General features: G+C 44.9%; 1 protein-coding gene across 2 annotated transcripts in view; it reads left to right on the plus strand.

The window, feature by feature from the left end:
• The window catches only part of Tmtc1 (transmembrane O-mannosyltransferase targeting cadherins 1), a 220634-nt gene that overhangs the window by 17415 nt on the left and 191685 nt on the right, over positions 1–11534 (plus strand). For both annotated transcript variants that reach the window (XM_017799233.2, XM_017799234.2), the window contains exons 3-4: positions 6284–6357; positions 7855–8031. In XM_017799233.2, the coding sequence (XP_017654722.1) occupies positions 6284–6357; positions 7855–8031 (251 nt within the window). The remainder of the gene's footprint in view (positions 1–6283; positions 6358–7854; positions 8032–11534) is intronic.

The raw sequence follows: 11534 nt of genomic DNA on the forward strand, positions 1-11534 counted from the left end.
CTTTGAGTGTCTCTGAGACAGTTATTGTAGGAAAGATCAACTGATTGTGCAGTTACTTTGAATTCAGTGGCCGAGGAGAGAGTGTGCACAAGCCAGGCAACCTTGGGCAGTGTGATCAAGAGCTGATAAGAGTTTAGGTTGGATTCTAAAAAAAGGCAAATCCTATTAGCAAAATGACCTTTAGAACGGGGTTTCCAAGGGCTTTTGTGCTAATAAAAAATCCGTAGTAACACAATTAAAGCAGCATAGGTGTCACAGAGCCAGGCAGTTACTTGGAGGACGGGGAGGTGGTGAAGAAATCTGACCCAGCAACCATTTACACTACAGAGCAAAGTAGAGACTGCTATTTAATTATAGATTTAAGTTCAGGTTTCTAGGGAGGAGGCCAGAGAAACAGAAGACGCGATGTTCTTTATAGATGATATGGTGATAAATTATTAAGCACGCACATGTGAGAGGCAGAGGTGTTGGGGGAGAAAGCTACTGAGAGGGAGCTCATTTTTGTTAACAAGAACAAAAATGGGACCATATGTTACTTCAGGAAGGATGAAGAATCTAAGATTTGGGGGTGGTGTTTGGTTTAGACACTTGATGTGATTGTGTGTCAGTATGTTGGTGCGGTTAATGGCTTTCTTTATAAGTTACATAATTAACAAATAGCTCGTCAGTACAAGCTTGTAGGGGTTAGATGATTATGGGGGTGGAGAGCAGGGATCACCCCACAGTTTATTCACAAGTTCACAGAAAGCCAAAGGTAGACACACAAATAGAAGTGATGTCGGAACTGTTAACTCCTGACCAAGTACAGAGGGACACACACACTTAGTCTCCTCGGTCTTTCAGGAAGTAGTTGAACGTGTTTGATATGTGTCTGTAACAGAGCGGCCCTATAGGGTAGGGTGGTAAGTAAGGTGGACCTAGACTTGTCTCATTTAAGGCCTGGAGAGTCTTGGGCAGGTTTCTGAACCTTGTATTTCTTTAAAAAAGGATGATTTTCTGAATGCTACATCATGAGAAAAATGAGCAGAATTTGGGAAAATAATTGCAGTTCTATGAAAATGTAAACTAGGTCATCATAGATGTTACTGGTTTGCAGAAGTGAGCTGCTGTCTAGATAAAAGAACAGGGAATGTGAAGATTTGGGCCCACATTGCCAGACTTGGGACAGAAGAGCCCAGGGGAAAATTGGCCATGATCTAATCGGTCTGGCTGGTAGCTGCCGCCGCATGTTGGGTTCACATTCCTGGCTCTGTCTGATGCTAATGGAGCTCAGTCTTGCAGATAAAATAAATATTAGTAACTTTATATAGAGTGTACTGTATACAGGTCCAAAAATAACACATTATAGTTTGAGGGCAAATTGACTTCTAATAGGCATTTTCCATGAGCGATTCTGTTATCCTGACTGGCAGGTCCACATGTCCCTTAGAGCACAGACATCACTAACCTCAGAATCCCTAATCCCAAGTCCTCTAAAGCCTGACCCTTTTTGAGTGCTGACACGTTTTTACAAGTAGAAAATTCCACACCTGATCTCACAGCCACACTAAAAATACTGTATAATGTTACCTTTAGACTGTATAAAGTACGTAAAAACACAGGTGAAATTTTATGTTTAGTCTTGGGCCCATCCCTAAGCTGTCCCTTCAGGCATTCATGCAGATATTCCGGAATCTTTAAAAAACAAACCTGAACTCTGAGACTTTTGGTCTCCAATCTCCAAGCATTTCAGGTACGAGAGGCTCATCGGATTTGCCTCTGAGTTATATTCACTGATGCTGTCTGGTGTTTTAACAGTTGTCGCTGTCCCCTGCAAGATCCTGTAGCTTGTGGCTGAAACACTTGCTTATAGTTTCACTCACCGTGAGCTGCCCAATTGCTCTTTTACCTTTGAGCACTGACAGGTTTACCTGGCGTTTTCACAGTGTCACCTCCACCTGGTCCATCTTAACTATCCCCGTCTGCTGCCCGTTGGCCCTCGCCCCCCTCTCTCCACTGACTTCGTGTGCTCCGTCCCTTCTGTTTTCCCTTCTCATCATACCACTCCTCTGTCCTCCAAGTGGGGCGCGTGTTCATTCTTCCCCTGGCCCTGCTCCCCAGTTCTGAGCTTCCTAAAATCTTTCTCCTTTAACTGTCTGATTGTAAAGCCAGCTCTTCTGTAAGGCTTCCTGGTCCTCCTCGTGATGCGTGTAGTCTTGGATTGTTTTTCATGCCCTTGTCTGACTCCAGCAGATGTTCAAGTCCCTGAGGCAGGTGGCCCCCTCCAGCTGGCACAGTACCTGCTTGGAAAGTTCTCAACTGGAATGAAGCACATAGTCACTGAGCATGATACACGGACTAACGGTCACAGGGAGTGGCAGCTCTAGCAATGCAGTCAGTGGGGACCACCACCTTGTTTTAGATGTTGAACACTTTGCACCAAAGACCTCAGCTCACCAGAGGTACAGATAGATATTCAGTGCATGCGTTGTGGTTTGGCCTTGTTGGGAGCTTTGAAGTATCAGCTCCAACATTTTAAGACCCTCTCTGAGCTTCTGCTTGGTGGTTTCTACATCTTGTTATTGTTGACCCTGGGGGCTTACTATGTGGTCCAGACTGGCCTTGAACTCGTGACCCTCCTGCCTCAGCCTCCCAGTGCTGGGATGACCCACATGAGTTACCATGCCCCGCTAGTATTTTCTCTGGCTCAGTATGTTCAGCCAGCGCATTCTGTTGCTGCTTCTAGACTGTACCAGAGGGAGCAGCAGGACCTCAGGGCACCTTGCAGGCACTGGTTATGCTTGCCTAGCTCGTGATGCCCTGGCTCCCTCCATCCGGGAGCGGCTCGCAGGTCTTGCTGTTGTTGGTCCTATCACTTGTGCTGAAATGAGCTTTCCTCTAGGCCTTACCCCAAGACGCCATGGCAGGCTAGGCTAGCTGGCTTTCTGCTTACTCTGGGAGGCGTTGTGGTGATGCGCAGCCGAGTAGGTCAAGGCAGCAGAGTCCACTGAGTCCACCTGAGCGTCACATGGGACCTGTGCACAGTTGTTGCTCCACAGCCCAGGTCTGAGTCAGGCCCCTTGGAGTTCATGCACCGTCACCACCTGCCCCTGAGTCATGCCTGAGAGGTGAACCTTGTCTGTCTCCCTTGTACGTGGCTCCTCATCCAGCCCTTTGGGAATCTTCCTTGGAAATATTTTAAACTGTACTGATATTTCTCTTTATAATTTTATATCTTGAATTTTTAAAACTGAAATGGAATGCACATACATCTGCAGCAAAATGACAGCGATTTGCGGAGCAACCTGTCTCCTGCTGCATGCCCGTTGCAGCCTCTGAAGCAACACTTGAAAAATAATTTCAAACTTTGCACTCACACTGGTTCTGTATTCTTTCACCAGGCTCACTAATGTTTTAACATTTACCAATTTTCTTTCATTCTTCTTTTTATTTCCCTCTATAAAATAGTTTGTTTTCTGAAGCAGTTAGAGAAGGCTGTGTAATTCTTGCTCCTTTATATATGAATAATTGAGTTGTATTTCCTAACACTGAGCACATTCTTCATGGCTTCTCGTGAGTCTTTTTTAGTTTGGAACACTGTCTTTCTATAATAGAATGTATAAATATTAATATGGTTGGCGTTTATGTTAAACTGTGTGTAGTATAAAATGTTTTGAATATTTTAGAATGCAGTGTCTCAGTGTTATATAAATATCTGTTATATATGTTACATAGTGTGTCACAGCAACACTTACAGGTGTAGTACACTGAAATTTATGCAGTGCAGATAAAAAGAACACACATCACTGTAAATGTGTAATATATATTATAGATGTATAAACTTTTATATCAATATCTAGGTAAATAAAACATATTTATACTAGGCTTTTAGGTATATAATCTTATAGATTATAAGTGGTAACAATTAGGAATCATGATAAATAAGGTTAAATTAAAATTAATACAAATGTAGTGTTGTAAGATCTTAGTATAAATGCATATACTATAATTTTAAGTATGCATTTATGTTTAATAGTATAGTTACATCCACATTCTTTTTTACATTAAAAATTGTATGAATGTTTTGCCTGCATGTGTGTAAGTATACTTGCGCAAGCAATGCCCATGGATGCCAGAAGGGAGCGTCGGATCCCCTAGACCAGGAGTTACAGACAGTTGTTAGCTGCCAAGCGGATGCTGGGAACTGAACCTGGGTCCTCTGTGAGAGCAGTCCATGCTTCACCTCTCCAGCCCTGTGTGTCCACATTCTCATGAATCGTGTCTCACCCTGTGTGAGTTTTCTCTTCTCTGTGATTAGGTTTCATTTCCTTGGCTAGACTCACGCCTGGATAGTGTCTCTCTCAGGGAGGAGGACTTAAATTTCCAGTGGAGGTGGTGTGCCCTGAAACACACTTTCTCCACAGTGCAAGCATCATTTTACTTTTCTAAAGAAGGTGAAGAGGAATGCTTTGTGCCATGTAGACCCTGCATCCCACAGAACTTTCGTGTTCTAGTGAACATCTGTTATTTTCTTGTTTCCTGGTGCTGGGGACTGAACCTGGGCTTTGAGCTTGCTAAGCGATGAGGGCTTTGCCACTGTTCCACACTCCCTGCCCTGTTGCTGTTTCTGGTGTTTCTTGCTCTGTCCAATTCTAGAAGCAACTGATTTCTTTCTAACTTCTCTCCCCTTCCATGTGTGCTGACAGGCTTCTCCTGAAGCCGAGTCTCCTAGCTTGTTCATTTGCTCATGGTTCATTTTTATATACCACAGCCTTCATCATCTATATATTATCCACACAAATTATGGGTTTCTGTGTTTCCAATGGTTTCCAGTATATTATGCTTCTAACTTATTTTCAGTCAGTTTTCTTAGATTTGGTCGGTGGGGCCCCCTTTCTTTGGGGTCTCTGCCCTCTGACTGTCGTTTCTAGGCACCTTTGTTCTTCTGACTCAGCTACTCTTGCGTCTCCCCAGCCCCAGCCCGGGTACCAAGTCCTTTTCCAGGTGCCAGTGCTGTCTGAAGTGGGGCGAAGGATTATGGTACAGATAGGTTTGCTACCAGGGTATCTTGCTCATAAGCATTTTTAGTGACAGAGCTAAGAAACCACACACACATGCACACACACACACACACACACACACACACACACACACACACACACACACACACACACACACACACACACACACACACACTCTTGGATGAGTATACACTGGGTAGCAATCACAAGCCCCTCCATTATTACAAGTATAGATCCCTCAGCTAGTGTTTTACGTCCCCTCTGTGAATACTCTGTTATCAGAAGATAAGCACAGTGCTCGACACTCAATGTGTTTGCTCAGAGGGTTTATTGGGACCAATCTCCAGCACTGCAGTCTAGTCAAGCACTTCACGCCCGAGCTACATTCCCAGCCCTTGAAACAGTTTTATTTTTTTTTCTGAGACAGGCTCTCCCTGTAGCTCCAGCTGGCCTGGAACTCACTACGTAGACCGTGCTGGCTTCCATCTTAAAGAAATCTGCCTGCCCCTGCCTCCTGAGTGCTGAGATTAAAGGCATGTACCACAGTGCCCGGCTTGAAACATTCTTTTAAGAATGCCGTCAATGGCCCCTCTGTGGAGGAGAGACTAGAAATACGTGAAGTATGAGAATTTGCCTCAAAGTTTCCTTTTTTCTTCCCATCAGCTCTTTTTGACACATGTGTAACAATCAGAGGCAGTCAGAGGTGCTGCTTGGTCCACAGATCAGCCTGGGGATGACTTTCTTTACACTGTACATGCTCTTACTAGGCCTTGGGCTCCTTCTGTAAACTAAACATATAGCATCAATTTCTCATGACCGTTCCTTGTCCGTGATCCATAATAATTCATGTGTATGTTATGAAAATACCAAGTGCTGAAAGCGGATATTTTTTGTTGGAAGCAACAGGTGGAATTAGATTGATGACATCTGCAGTTGTGTCTGCTGGACTGGGTCAGTAGGGGTCAGAAAGGGAGAATCCTCTGGTAAAAGAGTTCCTTTTTCCTCCCCCAAATTGTGCTGATGTACTGTTTAAATAAAAACAGAGCAAGTCCTCGGCTCAGGGGGCAGCTCTGGGGGAAATGAGAAGTTCTCAGGACAGATTGAGCTCACTTGGGGCCTAACCAACGTGAGGGGTCCGGGCACCGCTGTAATGTGGAATTGTGTTGCTATAAGTCAGCACTTGTATGCCTTGCATTTTATACCTCCCACATCAAATCCATTTCTGTAAGATTTTCTGACGGTAATTCTGAGCTTTGAATTTTTTATTGTGTTACACTTTCTAGGTGGCTGGCATTGTGGGCAGAGCTGATGTGTTAGCATGTCTTCTGTTTCTGCTGGCCTTCCTCTCCTACAATAGGTGAGTGGGGGCAAGCATACCCTTCTGTGACTTTAGTCACATACTGCCGTGTGTGCACTGAGCCTCTGCATGAGGGGAGGGAAACTCTGGACTGTCACCTGATCAGTGGGCGTCAGGGTAGGAGCCCTTCTTTTACCTAGTGTTGGGCTCTTATCTTTCCAGCCCCATTCTGAAGTATATAATACTTTCTTGTGTGTATGTGTGTGTGTGTGTGTGTGTGTGTGTGTGTGTGTGTATGTGTGTATGTGCGTATTTCTGTATGCTTGTATGCATGTGAGTGCTTGTGCACGTGTGTGTGTGTATGTGCATATGGAGACCAGAAGTTAATGTTGGGTGTCTTCTCCAGCCACTCTCCATTTTATTATTATTATTATTATTATTATTATTATTATTATTTGAGACAGGGTCCTCCTGTAGCCCCAGCCAGCCTGGAACTCGCTATGTAGATCAACCTGTCCTTATTCTTACAGAGATCCACCCGCCTCCACCTCCTGAGTGTTGGGATTAAAGGCCTAGGTTACCACACTCAGCTGTCTTATCTTTTAAGATAGGGTCTCACTGAACTTGGTGCTGTCTCACTGGTAGGCTAGGTTGGTTGGCCAGCGAGCCCTGGGGTTCTGCCTGTCCTGTCTTCATGTGTATATACCCACACATGGATACATGCGTATATACATAATGAAAAAAATCATTAAAAAGTTACCTAATATATGTACATGGAAAATAAATTCAAGTAAACAGATTATCTAAAAGAAAAGAAAAAAGTTGGAAACATCTGGTTTCCACTGAAGACTGAAATGTTATTATATATCCCCGTTTTGAGCACATAAAGCACTCTGGTCCAATCACGAGGGTGGATACTCGGTGTTTACCACTTTCTCAGCCCTCCCTCCCACGCTGCTCTCCCAGGTCTGTGGTCTGATATTTTCTTTGTTAACTGCACAGCTATGATTTGAACCAGGGACTCTGGCCCAGAGCTCGTCCATACTTGTTAGGGGCCTGTGTTGTTCGCTTAAATGCTTTCCCACCTCACTAAATCTATCCGTATGGTAACAGTTAAAATGACTTTTTAGTGTACGTTATATACCATATTAATTTAAGTACCAAGTTTAGTAAGCTTAGACTTTTTTCCCATACTGAAAAAATTTTGTTTTTTAATTGTGGTTGTGTGTGTGTGTGTGTGTGTGTGTGTGTGTGTGCATGTGCCTGTGGACACATCTTAGAGGCTATAGGAGGGTGTTGGATCTCCTGAGTTACAGTTGGCTGTGAGCTACTTGGTGTGGGTGCTGAGAACTGATCTCTCTTCCTATGAAAGAGCACCAAGCAGGATTAGCCTCTAAGCCATCTCTCCAGCCCATCACGTAACAGTCTTAAATAACTGCATGGTGACACTCTTGAAGAAGTCTTTGCTTACCTGTTTGATACTAGATGCATCTTTAAAAGCTGCTGTTTCTAGAGATTCGTGTTATTGGATGAGGATCTGTCCAACTTGCTTTGCAGGAGTCTGGATCGGGACTGTGCAGGGCAGTGCTTCCCAGCCACAGCCTCTCCCTTCTTCCTGATGCTCAGCTTGTTTCTGGGGACCTGCGCCATGCTGGTGAAAGAGACGGGCGTCACTGTGTTTGGAGTGTGCTTGGTTTATGATCTCTTTTCTCTCTCCCACAAGCAAGACAAGTCGTAAGTCATTCCCACCTGTGCTACTGTTTTAGTTACTTTTCTTGTTGTGAGAAAACACGTGACTGAAGCAGCTTAGGGAGGAAGGCTTGCTTCGGTACATGTTGCTTTGAGGGTTCGGTCCGTCAGTGGAGAAGGCAGGGTGGTTGGCGTGTGAGGCTGCTGGTCACATCCACAGTCAGGAAGAAGGAGAGATGTATGCTGCTGCTCAGATCACTTTGTTCTTTTGTTTGGTCCAAGACCCTAACCCATGGGATGGATCCGCCCACATCTGGGTGGATCATCTTCAACTATACCTCTCTAGAAACACCCATATAGACACATCTGGTCTTCGAGATGGTTCTAAATCCAGTCAAACTGACAATGACTATGAATTCTCATAGTTGCCAAGTACTGCCTGGATGGAAAAGAGTTACTTAAGATGATAGTTTCCAAGCTTTCAATGAAAAAGCGCTTTTACTGATTTATTATGATTATGTGTACAAGTGCGTAGCTTGCATGTATATAAGTGCACCTGTGTCATGTGATGCCCTCCAGGTCAGAAGAGGGTATCAAATCCCCTGGAACTGGAGTTTCAGATGGTTGTTAGCAGCTACATGGGTGTTGGGAACCAAACCCAGGTCCTCTTGAAGAGCAGACAGTGAACATAACCACTGAGCCATCTCTCCAACCCCAAAACAACACTTTTAGATTAAATGTAATCTCACCTCTAAAATATGATAAGACTTGTTTCTTTAGGATAAATTCTTAATTTATTTTAAAAATATTTTATTATTTTTATTTTACGTGTATGAGTGTTTTGCCTGCATGTGCGTAAGTGTACCATGTGGCACAATGCCCACAGAGGCCAGAAGAGGGGGTCAGATATCCTGGAATGGAGTTATGGAGGCTGTTAGCCACCATGTGGGTGCTGGGAATTGAACCTGGGTCCTCTGGGACAACAGCAAGTGATCTTAACCACTGAGCCATTTCTCCAGCCCCAAGATAAATTTTTTATAAGATATAAAAATTTTAAAATAAAAATGCATTTTCGTACTTCCTAAGTTCAGCAAGGTCCCTGAAGTTTCTAGATGCTCCACTTTTAGAATGAGAAGAAGCTGTATTAACTGCTGCTCAGCATAACTGGCTTGTTTATGGTCACAGACAGCTAAGGAAATCTTGATTCACACAGAGTAGTTGTTTTACAAATAGTAATTTGTTAACAGCTTGTTTGAAGTCTCCAAGTTCAGATGCCTGTCACCCATCAGCCAGCTCTGAAGACTTGAAGCCTCTCTGGTTGCTCTAGTCACGTGACTCTAACTCAGGCCTTAGGAAGAACCTCTTGGTGTTTCACCTGTTTTAGGAAGAGCCTGACGTAGCCAGTTGGCCACTCTATCTCCCCCTGTGCTTTTCCAGGTTCAGAGCAAACGTTCTGAGTAGCTCATGTGTTTCCTGAAAACGGCAGGTGCACTGGTTTCTTCTGTGGATTAGCATCTGTATGCTAAGAGTGACCGAGGCATGTTAGAAGTACAGGTGTGTCCTGCAGTGCTGCTCATAAAATCCACAGTTCTCTATAGGTCTGCATGCAGACCTTGGTTTTTGTTTTTAGTATTGTAGGACTTTTAGTTTTGAACTTTTCAATAAAGTGTCTTGTCACATGGGGAATTTATTTTTAAAAGAATCCTTCCCTTTTTTTTTTCTTTTGAAACAGTCTCTCTGTAGCCCCGGCTGGCCTGGAACTTGCTGTGTAGACCAGGCCAATCTCATAAAGATCCACCTGCCTCTGCCTCCTGGGTGCTGGGATTAAAGGTATGAGCCACCATGCCCAGAAATCCCACTTTAAAAAGTCTCATTTCCTGCTTCTTTATGTTAATGACACACAGATCTGAGCAGTGCTCTTGAGCGACCACAAGTCAGGATGACGAGTCATTAAATTCAGATCACTTTCTACCTAGAAGTCTGGCACTTGGAGATAATTTAAATAGACTTTAGTGTTCTGGTGGCTCTCTGTAATCTCAAGGGCTTGTAAAAGGAAGGAGCTCAGTAACAAGTGTGACTCAGGCTTATGTGAAAACCCTGAGCAGAAGAACTTCCCCTTGAGAGGCCTGTGTGGGGACCGTTACTGCATCCTGTGGCAGGTGGGCGTAATCACAGAGCCTGCCTCATCCTCCGAGAACAGCACATAAACCCCTCTTTCTTCCCACTGGCCTTGTGTGCCACCTTCCAGCATCTGTCTGCTCTGCCTCAGTGATGTGATAGCCGACCTCAGGTGTACCCTCCTTGTGGTCCTCTCCAGAGCTGTTTTAATGCCACCTTCCTCTGGTCTGGGACCCCTCCAGGCCACCGTACTCTTCATTCTGTCACTGCTGAGCCAGACCTGCCTTAAAGTGGACAATGGTCTTTTCTTTTGTGTTCCTTAACATCCTCATACTGAGCTGCTAGAAGTTCCACAGAAGGGATAATACTGCTGAGCCATACAGCTCGTTTGGGGGCAGTTTTTACGCCCCCCCCCCAGCACTGCCTCAGTGCAGGTGAATTTCGTTCGTTCTTTCACCCTGTCACTGTGCATTCAACATGTTTTCAGTCCGGATGACAGCGGGATGTCAGCCCTTCACTTGGGCACAGAGGGCACAGGAGCGATGCACCAGCAGCTGACTACACTTGTGAAAAGCGGTGAGCTGAGAGCTTAGAACAGGAGGACCTGGCCCAGGTCTGTGTGGCTGGCGCACTGGCTGTGTGCTGGGCACCATGTCCTGCCAGTGTTTACTTCACAGAGGAGAAAAGTCTCAGGAAGACCCTTCCACAGTCACTCAGCCCATGTGCCAGCAGGATTTGAACTCACCACTGTGTGGTTCCAGAGCTGAAGACTGCTGACTCCATGGAGGAAATGTCCCACAGGAATTTGGGAGAATACAGGATGTTAGCTGCTCAGGCACCAGGAGGCAGTCACAGCAGTTCAGAGGTCCCCAGCGTATGCAGGAACCCCTTTGGGAACTGACCAAAAGGTGTTGCGGAATAACGTACCCCTCAAGGTGTTCTGCACAGACTAGGGCTCTCCCTCTACCCCCTTTAACTTGGAATAAGTGTCTCCCTGCTGTGCAGCTCTTGAGACCTTTCATGGTCTGACTGCACCAGGAGCTGAAATGTCACAGAAACACACTTTGTATCAGAGGAGTAATTCCTGAGCTTGAACATTGGGCCACAGGAGTGGGGTGGGCACAGGCGTGGTAGAACTTACTTCATTTGAAGAAAGAAGAAACTTTGGGAAGATCAGCTTCTGAAAGTCAGCTTTCTTTTCTTTTTTAAAAATAGGGATATAATTTCCAATATATAGGAGATGATGTTCCTGATGTCAGTGTCTGCTTCTTCCTGTAGAAATAGCCAGGAGCCTCCCCTCCTCTCCCCTCCCCTCCCCTCCCCCTTCTCTCCTCTCCTCTCCTCTCCTCTTCTTTTCCCCTGAATCCTGAATACCAACCAGAAATGAGTGTATACCATTACAAGCAGCTCTAACTCTTGATTCTTGACAA

The sequence above is a fragment of the Nannospalax galili genome, unplaced genomic scaffold (assembly GCF_000622305.1).
Source record: "Nannospalax galili isolate Female #2095 unplaced genomic scaffold, S.galili_v1.0 scaffold638, whole genome shotgun sequence".
Classification (NCBI taxonomy): Eukaryota; Metazoa; Chordata; class Mammalia; order Rodentia; family Spalacidae; genus Nannospalax; species Nannospalax galili.